Source organism: Gastrolobium bilobum, unplaced genomic scaffold, assembly GCF_033153095.1.
Source record: "Gastrolobium bilobum isolate Gb01-03AN ecotype WA unplaced genomic scaffold, APGP_CSIRO_Gbil_v1 utg12919, whole genome shotgun sequence".
In the NCBI taxonomy this organism is placed as follows: domain Eukaryota; kingdom Viridiplantae; phylum Streptophyta; class Magnoliopsida; order Fabales; family Fabaceae; genus Gastrolobium; species Gastrolobium bilobum.
In genome coordinates this window covers 91,108-110,865 of record NW_026896054.1, presented here as the reverse complement: position 1 = coordinate 110,865, position 19,758 = coordinate 91,108, and the positions used below count along the sequence as shown (strand labels likewise).

The window sequence follows — 19,758 nt, the reverse complement described above, 5'->3', positions numbered from 1 at the left end:
TTGAATTGTATATTTTTTTTTTAAAAAGAGCTATAGAAATAAAGAGAAAGTTTTCTTGAAATATGTGTTTTTAAGTAATTTTTAAACTAAAATTTTTAAATAATTATCAAATAACTTTTAGTTTTTTTTTAAACTTTTTTTTTAGCTTTAACTTATAAGTAGTTTCTAGCTTAAAAAAGAGGATCCAAATAGGCTCTTAATTTTATATAGTTCCCCTTTAAATAAGTTTGTGGAAAATGTTTTGCTTTAATCAAGTTTTAAGCTGGTCACGTTGAAATAAGTTCGAACGAAATGTTTTGCTTTAACTATTTCATCGCTCTGTGAAAACGATTTTTCTATTTTCTTCCTACAATGATAGAACCTTGAGCAAAGAAACTATTGGATTCTTTTGTGATACAATGAATTAAATCAAATAGCAACATATTAGAAGAAAAACAGTAGCTTAACCAGGCTCAACAGGATCATAAGATCAATTTTCCCGAATCAAGAGAAATTTGTTAATGCGGATGGACTATAATAAGGGGGTTAGACTTAATATTATAGATCATGATGAACATTGTCACCTAATTGGCTGAGCAAGATGGCCAAGTCCATGCCTCTTATCATAGTAGGCGCAGCTGTACCGTAGGGACACTCCTTGGAAAATCCAACCTTGCCAGATTTCTGTACCTTGGTTAGGCAAGTCTTTAACTTCTGATGGCATTTCACATGAGTCATTCCTGTAAAACCATGTTTAATTAGTCAAATGCAATCTTCTTGAAGAGAAAGGTCTCAAGCTAACAGAAAATCATAGAGGAGAATGGCATTTCCGCATATAGCAAAATAGCAAATTTCTGAGTCTCTGACAATAGAATACCCATTCCAACAGGCTTTCAAGAGTTCAAATACACACCAAGAATTGGAATTCCCATTTGAACAATTTACAGAATTGATTCAACAAAAACACCACCCTAAGAAATTTAGTTAGAAGGCTCATATTCCTGATAATACAAACAGAAAAAGGCAATTTTGGAAAGACATAAACACTGTTTACATGTGTGCAACAAACTCTCAAGAATTCAATAACATAAACCAAACAAGGATCACACCACCAATTTGGACCATTGTGCAAAATGTACACTTGAATTATTTTTCAGCAGCTGTAAAATGTCTGGATTCGAATCCGAGAATCAGTCTCTTTGCAATTATGCAAAGGTAAGGCTGCGTACAAGGATTTCCTCCACCCCACACTCGTTAGTCGAATTTAATGGGGAGTGGTTTTTGGCGAACCGAAACAGTGATAAAATTGTTCATTCATGACTGAAAGGTCATGGGTTCGAATTCAGGAAACAGCTTCTTTACATGATAAAAGGTAAGGCTGCGTACAAAGATTTCTTCCATCCCACACTCAATAGTCAAGTTTAACGGTAAGTGGTTTAGCTCTAAAATGTGCTGAGACACATAAAAAAAACCTTAATGGTAACATTGATCAGATGACAGATATATCATATGTGTGAATGAATGCATTGTACTTGAATGATAAAGAGAAAGAAGGAAAAAAAGAGAAATACCGAATTTGCCAACACAGTCATCATGAGCCATGCAACAAGCATCAAGATCATCACATGGTTTCTGGCCAGGGCAACCTGAATAACCCACCCCGCAATACTTGCCGTATTTGATTCCGATCGCTGTAGTAATTATTATTAATCTTTGTGTCAACATTATTAAAACAAATATCATAAAATGGAATAACAGAATATCAATTAAGGGAATTGAATTGAATCTTACTGTCGCATTGTTCTGCAATACATTTCTTGCTACACGTGGCCTGTCCCCAACAATAATCATAAAAAAAGGTCAACGCTTTTCATATGCTCCGAATCCAATTACATAAATCCTATGTAGGTGTAGGTACGATGTTAATTTATGAATGAAAGAGAAGAGAGGAGTTACCTCGGCGGAGACGACGGCGGAGAGGAGAAGAGAAAGGATGGCGAATGCGGCGGTGGCGCGTGATATAATGTGGCCAACCATTTTTGTGGGAATAAAAGAAGAAAGAGTCGTGATTGGTTCACATTCAAGTCTCCTCTCCCAACCTTTTTATTCTAACGCTTTTTTTTTTATACAAAATTCTAACGCTTTTGTTTCGTTTCGTTTGGTTTTTCCCAAATTACCAAACCACCCTTCAGATATATTTAGCTACCACATGCATCCCTCCATTCTTTATCTTCTACAATTACCAAAAGCCGTTTTCTCTTCGTTAAATTTAGGCTCAACTCAGAGTCATAAAACTATAATTCTCTTTTTTTGGTATCATGAACAGAAAATTCAGCAATTCATACAGTTTTTTAATGAACATTTATTTATCATTTAATATTTATTTATCCAATTGACCTCTTAAATTAACTAATATAATTGCTTAACAAAAAAAAAAAAATTTATTTACGGATCGTCAGATATAGAATAATTTTTATTTTCACTTATTTATATTTATGGTGGTGAAGTTTATATCAGCTACAATTGTCTTACAGCTAATGAACTATAATACTATTTTCGTATATATTTATTTGTCCATTATAATAGAATCTTTACATAACAGAGTAATGCTACAACTCCGAAAATAAGTTAAAGTAAATAGGAGTGTTTATTTATTCGATAACGATAATATTCTAACAAAATTATGCACAATTAAATAGAGTTGCTGAGTACATTTGTGTGAAACCGTGTTCATAACATTAAAGTTGAAAATATCAAACTTGTGCAAATAAACATTATTAAAAAATCTGTTCTGGAATGCACAATTAAACGTAGTATAAAAGAAAAAAGGATATATATTATTTAGAAATACTTATTTAAAATAAAATTGTCAGAGCAGGTGATTTCGCATCAAAAAGAACATAGATGATTTTGGAAATCCAAAATCATCACGATCCCTCAGGGGCTACTTTTCCTTGCGCGAGTGAGCGAAACTCCGCAGAACCTTTCAAGACAAAGGCCTCGAAAAGTTTTAAGCCATGTCAAAAAGCCACCTTCATGATGAAGTAAACCACATTGCTCTGCCTATCAAATGTTTGCTTTATATAATGCAGCAGTTTTCATTTCAATTATATCATATAATATGAAAATTATACGTCCTAGTAAAATACTATCACTTCATGATACAGTTCTCTCAGCTTAAAAAACTAATGATAACAATCATCAAGTCACATGCTTTTAGATACGCAAGTTCGCCGGCATGTGGCTTAACCCAAATTCAACATCAAGCCTGAAAAATTACGAAAAATATGAACAGAATTTAACTTCATTTCAGAGCTGAGGTTAAAAAGGTTATCCCAAATATTTTTTCAAAAATAAAATAAAATTATTGTAGTAGTATCATCATTCTCGAGTACCACTAACTTTCAACATGATATGAGAACAATGCATGGTCCATCCCGCCTCAAATAAAAGGGGGTTATTGAGGCTTATCAAAGTTAACCACTAGTTTCGCAGCTTTTTTCCCAAAAACAAAAATCCAAAATAACAAAAATTGGGGTGTGGAATGAATGCCCCATAATTCACTCAACGTATAAATGACCAGAGCAGCTGGCTTAGGAGCATAAAACCCCCCTGCTAAAACATACACTTCCAAGTTGTTATTTGTGGTTATTTTCAGACATAATAACCTGTGAAAGTGAATCCCCTTCCAACAATCTCACCAGCACAATACCAGGCAAAGCATTCCAAGCCAAACAAAGCAGCAATACCTGCGTGTTCCACCTTTAGGTCTTGCCTGTTCTTCCATAAATTCTTGACATAATCAAGCTCCTTCCAGAAGGACTCATAACGACCAGGAATACTGAAAAAAATTGGAAGAGTTATGCATAGTAGCAAAACACTAATATAACGTAAAGAATTTTACATATAACAACCTCGATTTGCTATAAGAAAAAACACAAAACCACTTGGTAAGTGACGACATTCAAGAACAAGCACAAAAGTTTTCAAAATTCACAGCCTCTCGCTTAGCTATTCATAAAAGATGGGAGCTAAGGCACATAATAATTTGAAATGCAAGTCTGATTTGAAGATCCTGGTAGAAACTTAGAAACACACTGTTATTAAGCATATTCAAACATATGTTAATAGATAAGCATAAAATAATGTAGTGTAGGCTGTGGGCCACATTTACATCAATTAACAATCAAGCTCTAGACTAAAAAGACAGGTGATTATCAAGCATCACAAGCACATTATGAGCAGCATCTAATTCATATCACACAATCAATATTATATGTATATATATAGGGTTCGATTTTTCTGCAGCCACTTTACGTGCAACAGTGACAAATTTTCCATATATATAGGTTAAAGCATTTAATGTGAGGAATTATAATCATACAAAAGGTGAAAGCCTTAAATATGGAGAATCATAACTATACACCTGTCATTGCTGCACGTACAACAACTTTAGATATGATTTTACCATATATATATGCATGGTCAAGGTATGTTTTACTTAAATGAATTTAATCTAGAGTTCTAGACCATCCATGTAAGATTAAATGGTCAAGATTAGCTCATTTTCACCTTTCACCTGATATGCTCCTTCCCCATATATATATATATATATATATATATATATATATATATGGGTAAAAATTTCTACAGCCACTTTAGATAAGGTTATCTACAGTTACCCCACAAACTACGTCGTTTTGAATAATGAAGGGTGTTTCTGTAATTTTGTTTATTTTTTTATCATATTCATTTTATTGAAACACCTTTCATTAATTCACCTAAAATTACAGAAACACTCTTCATTAATCAAAACAACGTAATTTTTGAGGTAGCTGTAGATAACCTTATTTAAAGTGGATGTAAACATATTTTTTCCATATATATATATATAAGTAAAAATAAAAAGGGTGTGGAAAAAATAAATAAATATATATATACACGCTCCTTTCACCTGAGAGCAATCAATTCTAGTTGTCTTGAAAATTCGAAAGTTGCCTCTTAAGAGTTCATTTTGAGGTAATGACTAAAAATGCAATTGCAGTTCAGCGTTCCAGAAGCTCTTTGCTAGAAAAAACAAAGGATACTAGTCCTTTATTTGTCTCTTTATTTCAACAGTAAAAATTCAGGCAAAGGAAGGAGCTATTAAACATAAAGGGCAACAGCCAACTCTCATAAAGAATGTCACCAACATTATCTGACATCAACAAGACACTGGCATCAATCATATCAAATTAAAGGATCTAATACACTCAATTATAACTGAACAAACATCGTGTCTTTTTTGTTTAAAAAAAAAAAGGTTGGAGAAAATATAACCTAGCTAGGCGGGTGTACAACAATTGCTTTGCCAGCTGGTCGCATTTCTCCACCGTAGGTGGCTCCTGAATGTATTGCTTGTTCTGCTCCATCAATTGCTTGTAGTATGAAGTTCCATGCTTGGCAACAAATTTTGATGCTTCGCATGCTTTAGACTGCAACTGTTGCAACTTCGCTGCCATCAAGCCTGTAAATTCTGCAAATTTAGTGGGAACAAAAAAAAACCTGGATCAAATGAAAAATCCCAACGCACAATATATAACATTACTTATCCAGAAAAACTAATCATAGATTTAAAATTTTTGTTCTTTTGTGCAAATTTATACCTAACTTCTGGATACACACGGATTACACCGATGAATCTGAGACAAACATTTACCCAAGGTCTATCATTCAAGTATACATAGAACAGATTCAAAAAGAATATGGCCTCTGACATGGATTGTCAGGTAGTAAATTTCTACCTTGAAATTCAAGAGATAAAGGGCTCACAGTTACAGATCAACCCACAAATACATCTACACTCCAATTTAAATATACTTGTGAAAGTGAATCCCCTTCCAACAATCTCAACTTTCCCAGAGAGTTTTTTCTACTAATCCGTGCCAGAATTGGAAAATTGGCTTCTGGGTGTAAAGTCAAAACCCTAAATTTCCACCCTTTTCGTGTTATACAAATTATAATTAATAAGGGGGCGAAAAAAGACCGAATTGAAGGGAAAAAACCAGGTATTGAAACTTCTGAGAGGAATTGCGAGCAGAGAAAAGATCGCTGAAGAGAGAGAGGAGATCCAAATGGGGGAAAAATGATGCGTAGTGTAGTGATGAGGAATTAAAGAGAAGGGGGCATTACCTTGTTTTCCAGTTAATGGAATGAGTGACTGCGAATATGACAAGTAATTGGGGTTTACTTCCTAGTCGCCGCCGCTACCTTGGTCGCAGCAACCAGCAATGGAAGAGAGAGAGAGAGAGGAGCAACAAAGATAGAGAGTGGTGTATTGTGTGTTGTGTGTTGTGTGTTGCAAAATTGAGATCAGTGGGGTTTATGTTGAGCCTTCTGTTGTGTCTTTGAGTTTTTCGTTACTTTGTTATAAAATAAATAAAAAGAAATGATATTGTTACTACTAAATATTATTATTATTATATTTTAATCGTTAATTTTTGTCCATCAATAATTATTATTTTCTTAAAATAAATTTATTAATTAATTATTAAATCACAATAAATAAAAATTGTTGATTAACAGAAATTAACGATTAAAATATGATAATAATATGATCAACGGTTAAAATATGATAATAATATTATTTGATAATAATAATATCGTATTCCTAAAACAAAAATCCTAAATTGCACAAACATTGATTTAAGTTAATGAAAGTTAAACTTTTTTTTTAAACTCTTGTGTTTACAAAGTTCATAAGATTATGTATGATGTAACACGTAACATATACGCCATGTTCAAATATACTTAAATTAGAAAGAAAAAACGAAAAAAAAAATTATAAAATATCTCATTATCTTCTTTTATTTTTGGTTGCTAAGAAAAAAGAATAGATAAAAGGGACAAATATAATAAAAATATTTTATTTTATTTTAACATCATTTGCACCTTTTATATATATATATATATATATATATATATATATATATATATATGACTTAACTTTTTCTGCAGTTACTGCAGACAAGTTATCTGCAGTAAGTCCAATACAACGTCGTTTTGAGGCGAAAATCATGGTATTTTTGTAATTTTAATTTATTTCAAGAGTTATAATAGTCTTTATATTTATAATTTTTTAAGATTCCAATACCAAAACAACATCGTTTTGGAAATAAATGCAGATAACTCATCTGCAATAACTGCAGAAATATTTTTTCGTATATATATATATATATATATATATATATATATATATATATATATATATATATATATATATTATCTTCTGCAATCTCAAAACTACATCGTTTTGATATTTGAAGAATTAATAAAGAGTATTTTGATAAAATTCATATAATAAAAAACTAAATAAAATTATTGTAACTCCCTTCATTAATTCTCTTAACCCGACGTTGTAGGATTATCTCCTTTGACAAAAGAAATAATAAATCCATATATGTATAAAGGGATGATTTTTTTGACTCCGAAATAAAAATAAAAAGTCTTATTCCTCATTTCAACCTTTAATTTTCGTATATTTGTCGACTGTAATTTATTAAAGATTAGTAATTAATTAATAAGTATAATTTAATAATTTACAATCGTTAGATTAGTAAAGATCAACGATCGAAATAGGAAGTAAGATTTTTTTTTATATCGAAGTAAAAAAAAAACTATTTCCATATATATATATTTATATTGCCTTGCAAAATCCTTTTTGTTCTTAAAGTTAATTCTTTAATTTTTTTCATAAAATAATTATAAATTATTATTTTTCTTTCTTTTTTTCTTTTGGCAAATTAGTCTATATAAAGATCAAGTTTGTCATATGGGTTCTAGATTTATTGATCATTGCAAACATGATACAGATCAAGTCAGTTGAAAAGACCCATTTCTTTTCGTAGAAAACATCTTAAGCCTACCAAAAGACTGTTTCCTTCTCATAATAAAGGCCCAAAAGCAGGGTTATTGGTCCAGCTCAAATATCGTTTGTGTGTTTTTATCCACAAATAACTCAGTGGACCTAATATAAGAAGACACATTGCAAGTTCACATGTTTTTTCATGTTTCATAATTTAGGTACATACCAATTCTTATTTATTTATTATGTTTCCTAATATCCATTTTGTGTTTTGTCTAGCATCTAAAAAATTATTGTCTCATAAGCCTTTTCACTCTCAAACGTTTTCACTATTACACAAATTAACTTAATTTTTAAAAACAGAAAATAATGAAAAATTTTATACTAAAATTTCCAAAAGTGTATCGTCTGGGATGAAATAACATAATTATATATATAGCTTTTCTTCTATTTTTAGTTTTGAGGTTTGTTACCGAATAAAAATAATTTATTATTTATTATGTACTAAAAAGAAAAATATTATATTTATAAAAATTTTGTTTAAAAACTCCATCATATCTTATCAGTAAAATATTTTTTAATGAAGTCTTACAGGTAAAAAATAGTCTAAATTTGTAAAAGAAAAAGTTTGTCTATATAACTTTCCTTTTGTTATAAACAATATTAATGTGGATGCCCATAACACCTAAATTGTGTAACTTTTGTAACCCTTATATGTTAATTATATGCAATTAGTGGGATTGATTTCTATAATATATTGTAACTGATTGGGAGCCTATAAATAGAGCTAAAATGTACTCATATGGGAGCCTAGTAATACACATTATAATATGAGAAGATATTTATTTCTCTACTTTTATCTTTTGTCTGTCTATGTTCCTTTATGTTACCTCTTATTTTACAATACGTTGTGAGCACTATAGCTTCTGCCACATCAAACTAATAGATACTTCCCTTTTCACTTCCAAAATACTCTCTCAAGGAGCACAGCACGATTTGCATTGGCTACTGGAGCGCCAGAGGTGTTGACCGCTTCACATGTTTTTGTATGTGCTAATGGAAGTCGTAACGTGAAATGTGGTTGATGTTGATAAATATTATACAAATACAAGGCTCAAAATACAAAGCTCAAATCAAAGGTCTTCACCATTAAGCAAAGTCTTTGGTCAAAGAAGGCTGCAAACCTCATCTTTATCATCAAGGCTATCTCTCCAAGTTGCATAATATTAAAGACTCTATGACAGCAAGCTCCACAATAATAACAAGCTTATCTCATCAAAGCTCGCTCTAGTACTTTGCTTTCAAGACAAATCACTAAGTAACATCTCTCAAGCTGCTCATCACTTTATTATAAATACATACTTATTAACACAAAGGTACACATATTCTCCTGCATAATAAAACCTGCTTGAACCATAACTGACTTGAATGTCGGAGTGTCTGTACACCTCCATCTCGTTTTATAGAAAACCCATGGATAAAGCGGCAAAGCGATCCAAATGCAAGATGCTCTGATCCAAGACGGTGGTTCCAGTCTGTGCAGAAGAAAATCACAGCCCAATTATAAAAAGCTGTTCCGATCATGTTTATGGACCGATTCACTTCAATAAGTTTAATGAGGAAATTGAGCTCCAAGGCTTGAAGGACCAAATGGAAAAAAATTATGGTTCACTGGTATTACTATGTTACTCGTGAACAGGTATTCTTTATACACCTTATCATGCCTTCATCTATCAATTAAAATTAAATGCTTTCGAAAAATGAGAACATGTTACTTTCATTGGGATTTGATGCACAATTCTTGTTCTTTGTTTTGAAATTTATAATTGCGTCATATGTTTTTGTTCACAAGGACAAGTCCGATCCAGGTGGTAAATTTTCAGCATCACAATGTTGCTTTTTATTCTAAATTAAGAGTTACTTATTTTTTAGGTACCAAAGAGTAATATCTTTTAGAAATTAACATAGAAGAGTCGCTTTTATTTTTCTTTTTTCTCTTTTTCCGCCATCTGGTCCAACTTTTTTCTCTTTTTATGTGCCTCTGTGAACAAGAAGATGGGTTTGTTCATTCCCGGTGAAGAGGTGAAAACAATAGAAACCAAAGTCCGGTTTGAATTATGTTTTCGAATTTTTTTTTTTTCAGTATAAAAAATAAAAAAACCTGCTTAATAAGACTTGTTTTGTAAAATTAATTCTAAAAATTATAACTATTTTTTAGTTTATAATCAAATTTAGAGAAAATATCTCAGTAATTTTTATTTTGTATTTTGCCTTTTAATTTTTAAAACACAAAAATACATATTCCATTAACTATTCTACAAAACAGTTTTAAGAATAAAAAAAAACACAAACAGGCCCCAAATTATTCTTTCTATCTCTCACTCTCATTTTAATATTTTTCGTGGCCTTTCTTCATTTTTCTGCTCTTTGCCAAGCATATTCTCTATTCATTATAAGCAACACAATAAATGGTCAGGTGTAAGTAAATGTACTTTCTTTTGTTTTCTTTTTTTGAATACAGATGTGAATTCAACATATAACTTAATACAGTTTATCTAAATTCCTCGTCACAGTGGCTTAAGTAACATGCATGTACTAATATAGTTCAATTATTAAGAATAAAATAAGCTAAAGTTATTTTTGACCACCATTGAGATTGACTTTTGTTCTTTTTTTAAAAAAAAAAGGAATGACTTATTATTATAATTGAGGTAGGCTTTGGGTAAGCTCAAGAAGCCGCCTCACGGGAAGGAAAAAAGTGAGTGAAAAAGAAACAAAATAAATTGCGAAATCTAATTCCACCAAGTTGCATGTTTCATAATGTAATACTTCGTGTATGTCCGATTTATTATCATATCATCGTATTAAGCGCTGCTTAATTAAAATGCAGAACTAACTTTTTCTGTTCAATTATGATATCATTATTATTAACCAAGTTGATTATTTAAATCCTTTTTCAAAACAATACCTTATGTAAATTGCAATTCAACAACTAACGGAATACCTCATACATAAATGTGTTTCTAGTCACGGAACTACAACACGTAGACCGGACAATATCCTTATGATTTATACAACTCAAACTAAAAACATAACTAACATCAATGTGGCAGGGACAATCCTCATGTTCACCAAATAAGGCAACAAAGCCCAAAAGAGTCTCAAATCAAATAATGACATAATGGCAATAAATCATGATAAACAGCCAAGCATAACAGCACAAGATCATATATCTCAACTCAGCTCCGGCCTCCTGCCACCCAAAGTATCAACCCCTGAGGTACCTGAACCTGAAAATGTGCCCCAAATGTGGGGTGGGATCTCTAAAAAGAAATCTCAGTAAGACAAGGGATCCTCTAGGATCTATCCACCCCAAGCTCATGTGCAAATATAAGTTCAAAAGCAGTAAAAAAGTATAAGTTCCAAAATCTGTGAAATGCAGCATATAATCATGTCATGTGTGTCAAAATCCTACTGGCCAGAGAACATGCAGGAATTACATACGTCTACAACCTACAATCAGTGCAAGACGCTACTTGCACCCACCCACAGAATCACCATATTGTATGACGCCACATACTCAGACTTACCGTCTACGTGGAATAACACATACATATCATAAGACATTTGCACTTAACAGCTCAATAGCATTTTAAATATCAATACATGAAAACATATCATGCATATAAACCATCCCTCCATGAGGTTTGGTGGAACCAACAATGGCAAAATCGAGGACACAAAAGCTTACCTCTTAAGCAATCAATCCAAGCCAAAGTCCACACAAGCTCAAAGTCCACAAACAGCAAAATCACAATCTGTTTAGACCAGCAACCATATCAATATTTATATTCTAAGAGTTCATGACATAATGACAACGTTCTCTTTATCGTTTCATGCCATTATGCTTCTCCCAAAGCCTTAAGCCCTTAATCTAAGTGATTCTGACTTAGTTTAATTATTACAGAGGTTCAACTCACCAATCTAGGGTCCATAACCCCATAGTACCATTCTGTATGAACAGAACAGTGACCATCTCGAAATTCTCAGAATATCCAGATATTTGTCGGGGGCATATCCGGATATCCATATCTGGATATCTCCAACCCCATATCCGGATATCCATATCCGGATATCATATCCGTATATCAATATCCGAATATTATATCCGGATATTTCGTGACAGAATGCAGTTTCTGCATTTCGCGAGATATCACTCCCAAAGTTCCTCTTTTAACACTCATATACGTTAAAGCATGCATTTTTACACTCCTTTAGGTCAGTGTTTATGTTAGTTACCTATTCAACTCATTTTACATGCCAAGACTCCTCTTTTAACAAGGAAAATCATGATCAAAGGTGATGGTGCTTACCCAAAAGGCTTCAAAACAGAACCACAAGTGCTCTTGGAGCTCTCTCACCAGCCTCAAAGTTCAGACCACATAAGGACACGAAAATGCACCTTCAAGATTGGTCTTTTCTTCACAAAGCTCTACTTGGAGCTCCCACAACCAAGGAAATGGTTCCCTCTTCACTTAGCCAAGAAGTCAGCTCTCTCACTCTTCCCAAACAGTGGCTGAAACTCAGAAATGGTGTGACACCACATGCGCACAAGGCTTGCTCTCAACTATCCAAGGCATTTTGGTGAAGGAAACTTGAGGAAAAATGGTTTCTTTAAGTCACAAGAGGAAGGGAGGATGAAGGTGGCAATGGGCTGTCCAAACTTCAGAAACTCGTGTATAGGCTGAAGAAGATCAGCCTAGGGTTGTGTGTCCAAGTGTAACACCTCGTATCATGTTATCATACTATCGTATTAAGCAGCGTTTAATTAAAAATGCGGAATATCTTTTTCTTTCCAATTATGATGTCATTAACATTACCAACTTGTTTATTAATCAATTAATAAAACATCGCATGTATGTAATTGCAATAAAACAGCTAACTGAAATACCTCATAACATAGATAATATAAGTGTGTCTCTAGAAATCACGGGACTACCACAAGAAGGCCGGACCAACTAGCAGGTTATACAACTCCAATACAAAAGTACTAACATAAAGTGTCATGGACAATCCCCATGCTCACTCAAATAAGGCAACAAGCCCAACATCAGTCTTAACAACAACATAATCATAAATAGCGGAAAACATAAACAGCATCCAAATCCAGTCATGGCAGCAATACAGCATAAATATCATAATCAGCTAAGCTCTGGCCTCCTGCCGCCAGAAGCATCAGTCACCAAACTACCTGAACCTGAAATAAACATTCCCCAAACGTGGGGTGAGATCTCTAAACAAGAAATCTCAGTAAGACAAGGGGTCCTCAAGGATCTTCCACCCCAAGCTCACTTACATGTGCAATATAAGTTTAAATGCAGTTCATCAACATCATTTCTAAAACAGTGCAATGCAGCAGATAATCATGTCATGTGTGTCAATTCTATTCTACTGGCCAGAGAAATGCAGGAATAAGTATACGTCTATTACCCACAATTAGTGTAAGACGCCACTTGCATTCACCCCGGATCAACATATCGTATGACGCCACATACTCAGGCTTACCGTCAAGATAAAACAACACATGCATATTAAAAGTCATTACACATAAAGCTCAACAGCATTTCAAATATTTAAAGCATGTAACACAGCATGCATATAACCACACCCCCAAGGGACATGGTGGAACCACAACATGGCTAAACCGAGGACACGAAAGCTTACCTTGCAAGCTAACACCCAAACCCAAGAGTCCACAGCTCAAAGTCCAAACACAGCAAATTCACAATCTGTTATGGACCAACAATATATCAATAACATGCACCGCAAGCATACAATATTAAGACAACGCCTTTCCATTATGTTTTACGTCTTAAGGCTTCTCATCAAGCCAAAAGCCCTTAATCACATGATTCTGACTTAGTTCATTAAATACAGAAGTTCAACTTCATCAACCTAGGGTGCACAAACCCCCAATAGCCTACTGTACACACAGCACAACTACTGTTCTACGAAATCCCTGAATATCCGGATATTCCTCGGGTGCATATTCGGATATCAATATCCGGATATCCATATCCCCATATCCGGATATCCCATATCCGGATATCATATCTGGATATCCAATATCCGGATATTACACGAGCAGATATCCAGATATTTCACGACAGAATGCAAAAACTGCATTTCGTGAAGATATCCTTCCAAGGTTGGGTCTTTATCGATTTTAAACACTTAAACAGGCATTTCTAGGTGTGTTTGACATTACCCAACATTAAGTTATCATCTTTAAACCTTTACATGCATCAAGGTTCCATTTTTAAGCATAAAACTCATGATCAAAGGGTGGTACAACATACCAAGGCTCAAAACTCAGAACCAAGAGGCCCTTGGAGCTCACCAACAGTCCCTCAACCTCTGACTAGGACAGAACACGAAAATGCTAGCATACAAGATAGTTTCTTTCTTCACAAAGGTAGCTTCTTGAAGCTTCACAAACCAAGAAGAAGGTGGCTCTCAACCCACACCCCAACTCAGCACACTCCCTGACCATAAACAACGACTAAAACCCCAAGCAAAGCACCCTCACACCCTCACAAAGATGATTCTCAAGTGTTTACAAGAAGAAAAGAGAAGGATCAATGCCAAAGGTCCCAACTTGACTCAAGAGAAGGTGAAGGAGACCAATGGAACAGTGCTCAAGCAGCTAGTCAGCCTCTCTCACGAAGGGAAATTTGGTATCTAGGCCAATGTGCCCTTAGTAAGTGTATAAATAGCTAACTCACACTTAAACACGCAGTATTAGCTTTAATTGCTACTCTTAACATTTTAATCCCAAACTTTGAATTCTTAACCTAATCAATTTTACAAGAATTGACATATTTTTATTATATTTTCTGAGCACCTTTCCCGTAGGCGCGTTTCATAGCCAGTGTCATTTTCTGGCACCAGTTCTCATTATTTGGACTTGAAACTCGTTTTACAAGTCCTATAAATTATTTTATTAATTATCATGCACTTACTTTAATTTTCCGGGATACTTTTTCGGTACGCATTTATACCGACTAACAGAATCGGTATCTGCACTTTTCTTCCGAAAAGCGACTTTCAACATTATTAATCACTTACTATAATTATTAAAGCCTCATAATAATTATTAGGGTCAATTATAGAATCATTTACTATTTTTCTATAATTAATTAATTAAATACCTTAATTAACGGTGCGGGTTCTTACACTATGTCTACATATAAGGACTTTAAATTTAATCATATTGTATTAGCATTAATAGCTACGCTTATTATTTTAATCCCAATATTTGGATTCTGAACCTAGCTATTTTTCTAAGATTTATCATGTTTTTATTTTATTTTTTGCAGCACTTTGCCGGTACGCGCTTTTACGTAGCCGGTATCAGTTCTGACGTCAGTTCTCATTGTTTTGACTCCAAACTTGTTATACTAGTCCTAGATATTATTCTAGTGATATATACATACTTTTCATAATTTTCCGGGATACTTCATCGGTACGCATTTATACCGTGAGGCAGAATCAGTATCTGCACTTTTCGTCAGAAAAGCGACTTTCAACATTATTAATCACTTACTATAATTATTTAAGCTTTCTCATAATTATTAGGGTCAATTATGAAATTATTTTCTAAATTCACATTTAATTAATTTAAATTCTTAAATTAACGGTGCGAGTTCTTACACACAACATTAAATAACTTTTATTCAGCAGCTAGAGAACTACCTACAACTCTTTCTTTTTTAATTTGTTAATTGGTGAAAAATGTTGACCCGATTGATTCCACAAAAAAGTCAAAACATTGTTTAGTGAAATTATGGTTGAATTAATATGATAGGATTATAACTTTAGAAGGCAAATATAATGCAGTCTCCATTACATGTATATTAGGATTTAGTTGAAAACTATATAGATCATTAATTAACAAAAGTCAAATGATCATCCTCCAATTACTAAAATAATTAAGGAAATCCTTAATTAATTATATAAGCAAGTGTGCCGGCTTCAACAAGTAGTACGTAATGACGATATACAAAGGTTGAATAAGTTATATTCCCTTTTTTTAATAAGCTAATGCTTAACTATGTTTTGAACGCTCTTAATCATTTTATTAATGGACACTATAGTCTATAGATGAGTCAGGTGCATATAATGAGCTATAAGATATATATTCAGCATTAGCCATTAGCTTTAAGTTTGGTGGTGAGGCCGCCACTTATTCATTAATAAAATGGAACCTCTATAGTCAATATCAAGCCTGGTCGTGTGATCTCAATCGGACGGTATATATATATATATATATATATATATATATATATATATATATATATATATATATATCGCGTGGTGGACCATTATAATCAGGGCCCACACTAGAAAAGCAAAGTATAATCTTCTCAAATTAATTATGCCTTAATCATGTGAGATTATCCATATAAGCATGCATGACAATGAATATCTACTTTGAAAAGTGAGTTAAGTGAGGGAGGAGTTCATATTTTATTGATTCCAAATTTTTCATGAAGCTAAAAGCTACAGGGTTGGTCTTTTGCTAGCTGTGATACGTACTTCAAAGTTCAAACTCCCGAGTCATAGTCAATGATATTAAGAAAATTCAATAACAACTAGGTCAAAGTATTAATATATAATGAAATTAATGTTTCTCATGTTACAAGAGATAATTTTATTTCATACATATATAAAATATGAGGGGCCCATATAAAATCATGCCAGAGAAAGAGAGAAAAAAAAGAGCGCATAGGTTTCACATATTTAAATGACAAGAAACATTATTCACATATATAATTTTAGTGATAGAGATTTTTTTTTCATAAATTGTAATTCATCACTTAAATGATACAAAAGGATTTCTAAGGAACTTGCTTAAGTAAAGCAAGCAAACAAGGATTGATCATCCACTTCAATTGAATCAGCTTTACAGTATGTGCTTTTCTGAGATGAGTTTCGGGTTTTCTGTCACCCAAATAAAGAATTTTATCAAAATGGCCACAACCATTTTAAAAAAAAAAAAAAAAAAAAAAAATAAAAGACTAATAATGATGAAGATAAATTGATTAAGGAGAAAGGAGAGAGAAATTATATTTCTATATCCTTTCTGTCTTTCTTTATTCTCTCCATGAAGTCACGTATTCTTTTCAATGCTATTTCCAGAGTCTGTTCACTCATATTTGCAAAGCATACCCTGAACCAACCTGGTTCAGAACAATGGCAAGAAGACCCTGGTGAGATATTGAGCTTCACTTCATTTAAAATAGCATTCCAAAATTCTAATTCACCTTCCCTTGTTGGCTTCTCCAACAGTGGATTCAGATTCATCCAGCAAAACAACCCAGCATTTCCTTTCAAACACTCAATCCCAGCACTTCTCAAACCTTCAATGATCATTTGATATCTCTTCTTCAATCTCTCTCTATTAGTCTTAATGTAGTTCTCAGTGAACTTGTTATCTGATAACATTGAAGCCAATAGGTGCTGTGTCTGAGAGGATATTAGGGTGAAACTGGACATCCTTCTAGCTGTTGTCACAACCTTATCATTGTATGAATAAATGGTGCCAACTCTGAAACCTGGTAGACCAAGGTCCTTGGAGAGGCTATAAACAATGTGAACTCTTTCTGCATTTTTGTATTCACGAGCTTCAAGGATTTCTGCTATGCTTATAAACTCAGAGGAGGAGAAGACAGAGCCTGAGTAGATTTCATCTGAAACAAGATGGATGTTCTTGAGAGTCACAAAGTCAAGAATCTCCTCCAAAACTGAGCGTTGAATTGTTACACCTAATGGGTTTGAAGGGTTTGTGATTAGTACTCCCCTCACTTTAGTTCCCATGGCTTCTGCATTATTGTATGCAGCCTCTAAAGCTTCAGTAGTAATCTGGAAATTGTTTGAGCTTTCACAATGGATTGGAACTATGTTCACCCCAGTTCTCCACCTTAAATCTCTATCAAATCTGCAAAAGAAAAGAAAAATCAAAATTGTTATTATTTTATTTGAAAGTTTTTTTACCAATGGTCTATATATTGTATTTAGAACTTTCAACCAAAGGATATAGCATATAGGGTTTTATTTTTCTGCGGCTGTGACCGAAAGATTTATCTATCACATTGACACATATTTATCAGGATTCCACGTCGAATTCTCATTTTTTTTTTAAACCAGAATTCGATGTAGAGTCTTGATAAATATGTGTATGTGACAGACAAAGTATTTCTATAATAGGATCAGAAATACTTTTGCCTAGCATATATCGGAAAGAAAAACAAAAAAAAAAGGGTTGAAAAATAAATAGATAAGTGATAAAAGCAACAAATTTTTATTATTATAAATACATATATATAGTATAGTGCTTCTTACCCAGGATAGTAAGGGGTTGGAACAAGTAGAGAATCTCCTGGGTTTGCAAGGATGAAGGTTAAGAGTTCATTGGCTGCAGTTGCACCTGCAGTGAGGACTACTCTTTCTTGGTCAAATTTTGCTCTCCCTCCTCTTACTTGTTCCATGAAGCTTGCCATTGCTGTTCTGAAGGACTTAAGCCCATGATAGTCTTGAAATAAAGCATTCTCTCTGAAACCAGGAGCTCCTTTTCCCCATGTGGAAGCCTCTGAGTTTTCCTCCAAGTACTTCTCAAGCAAATCAAATGAAACCTATACAATAATATAAAAAAAATGATTAATTAGGTAAATAATTAAATACACTGAGAATGAAAACTTGGATCTTTCTTGTTTTGCTTTCTGAGACATATATATAAACATACTTGATTCTCTGCCAACCCCATTTGTATAACTCCAGAGGGATTAGTTATTTCATGATAGGGGTCTTCATCATAAGCTTTCCACCCAGCAAAGTAGGGGGAATCTTCACCATGAGTTTCAGAAACTGCAACTTTTGAAAGCTCCACACATTGCTCTATCTCAATACCCATGTATAGCTATCTTCCTTGCTAATTACAAAAGCAGAAAGATGCTGTGGGTAAGAGAGAGAACTGGAAGAGAGCGTTGAATGAAACATTTGTGTAAACACTCTCTATATATAGGCTTTGAGGCTTATGACAGAAAGGCCCTTTAATGAAGAAAAATATAAATTATTGATTCTCAAGTGGAAGCAATTATCGGAGCTTCACCTTTTAGGCTTTTACAGACATAGTTTAATTATCTGTTGTGACTTGTGACAACTGTGACCTTCTCTGCCAGATCCACACATAAAATATATGGTGGTTGTTTGGGGGTGGATTTTTTGCCATTATAGCTCCCCTTTGCTTAAAGATTTCATATAACTATTTGATGGATGGAGCAGATAGTTTATAATATTTTGTTTCTGTGGGTTATTTAATATTGTTTCATACTTGTTTATTAAATTGTAAAGTGGTTGAGCTCAGCAAAATAATTGGGAAAAAACAAGTTTATGTCGTTTTAACTGATTTACACAAAGTATGATCGGTCATATTTTGTGTAAATTTAAAAAGTTTTTTTTTTTTTTTTCAGTCACATCGCTGACGTGTTAAGTGAATTTTTTTTTTCATATTTACACAAAGCATAACCGACCAGACTTTGTGTAAGTCACTAAAAAGACACAACTTACATCCTTTAAAAGGACACACACTAAACTCAAATTAATTTTGCACTATTAATTCTCAACCTATGACTAATTAATCAAATCCCTTGCCAAACAAAAAACAAAAATTCCTTTGCAGAAACCAAATAATGCATTAAGATCTTAATAGGTTTTTAACACAAGAATTTGTGGAGTTCTAAGAGTAGTTAAGTTTTGATGACCTGACAATGATACTAAGTAACCCAAAAGATAGATTAAGATTCTGATTTGCAAGCAGCTGGGACAAAATAGAAGCTCTTGAGAGATCTTCTGACCCCACTCTTGCATCAATAATA

At 33.2% G+C, this 19,758-nt stretch overlaps 3 protein-coding genes across 4 annotated transcripts; all 3 read right to left on the bottom strand.

The window, feature by feature from the left end:
* Positions 1 to 452: 452 nt before the first annotated feature.
* On the bottom strand, positions 453 to 2,368 carry LOC133297508 (probable phospholipase A2 homolog 1). The gene is made up of 4 exons (XM_061496675.1): positions 1,936 to 2,368; positions 1,771 to 1,810; positions 1,551 to 1,670; positions 453 to 719 (listed from the first exon to the last, which is right to left on the bottom strand). The coding sequence occupies exons 1-4, from the start codon at positions 2,014 to 2,016 to the stop codon at positions 538 to 540; spliced, it is 423 nt and encodes a 140-aa protein (XP_061352659.1). The 5' UTR covers positions 2,017 to 2,368; the 3' UTR covers positions 453 to 537.
* A 1,116-nt stretch (positions 2,369 to 3,484) lies between these two features.
* Positions 3,485 to 6,331, bottom strand: LOC133297494 (uncharacterized). 2 transcript variants are annotated; one of them, XM_061496658.1, is made up of 3 exons: positions 6,151 to 6,331; positions 5,299 to 5,485; positions 3,485 to 3,820 (listed from the first exon to the last, which is right to left on the bottom strand). In XM_061496658.1, the coding sequence occupies exons 2-3, from the start codon at positions 5,478 to 5,480 to the stop codon at positions 3,634 to 3,636; spliced, it is 369 nt and encodes a 122-aa protein (XP_061352642.1). In that variant the 5' UTR covers positions 5,481 to 5,485; positions 6,151 to 6,331; the 3' UTR covers positions 3,485 to 3,633. The 2 variants fall into 2 exon arrangements, with proteins under 2 accessions (XP_061352642.1, XP_061352641.1); XM_061496657.1 differs by having other exon boundaries at positions 5,299 to 5,494; positions 6,151 to 6,328.
* A 10,617-nt stretch (positions 6,332 to 16,948) lies between these two features.
* LOC133297502 (1-aminocyclopropane-1-carboxylate synthase 7-like) lies at positions 16,949 to 18,794 on the bottom strand. Its single transcript, XM_061496667.1, has 3 exons — positions 18,627 to 18,794; positions 18,227 to 18,516; positions 16,949 to 17,822 (listed from the first exon to the last, which is right to left on the bottom strand). The coding sequence occupies exons 1-3, from the start codon at positions 18,792 to 18,794 to the stop codon at positions 16,949 to 16,951; spliced, it is 1,332 nt and encodes a 443-aa protein (XP_061352651.1).
* Positions 18,795 to 19,758: the final 964 nt, after the last annotated feature.

Bases quoted from the DNA above. Each gene is read 5' to 3' on its own strand.
- LOC133297508 (XM_061496675.1), bottom strand. From the start codon at position 2,016: ATGGTTGGCCACATTATATCACGCGCCACCGCCGCATTCGCCATCCTT. The intron at 1,811-1,935 runs GTAACTCCTCTC...TGTTGGGGACAG, and splicing joins CCGCCGTCGTCTCCGCCGAG to GCCACGTGTAGCAAGAAATG. The intron at 1,671-1,770 runs GTAAGATTCAAT...TAATTACTACAG, and splicing joins TATTGCAGAACAATGCGACA to CGATCGGAATCAAATACGGC.
- LOC133297494 (XM_061496658.1), bottom strand. From the start codon at position 5,480: ATGGCAGCGAAGTTGCAACAGTTGCAGTCTAAAGCATGCGAAGCATCA. The intron at 3,821-5,298 runs GTTATATTTTCT...AATTTTTTTCAG, and splicing joins TTGTACACCCGCCTAGCTAG to TATTCCTGGTCGTTATGAGT.
- LOC133297502 (XM_061496667.1), bottom strand. From the start codon at position 18,794: ATGGGTATTGAGATAGAGCAATGTGTGGAGCTTTCAAAAGTTGCAGTT. The intron at 18,517-18,626 runs GTATGTTTATAT...ATTATTGTATAG, and splicing joins TGGGGTTGGCAGAGAATCAA to GTTTCATTTGATTTGCTTGA. The intron at 17,823-18,226 runs GTAAGAAGCACT...TTTCTTTTGCAG, and splicing joins CCAACCCCTTACTATCCTGG to ATTTGATAGAGATTTAAGGT.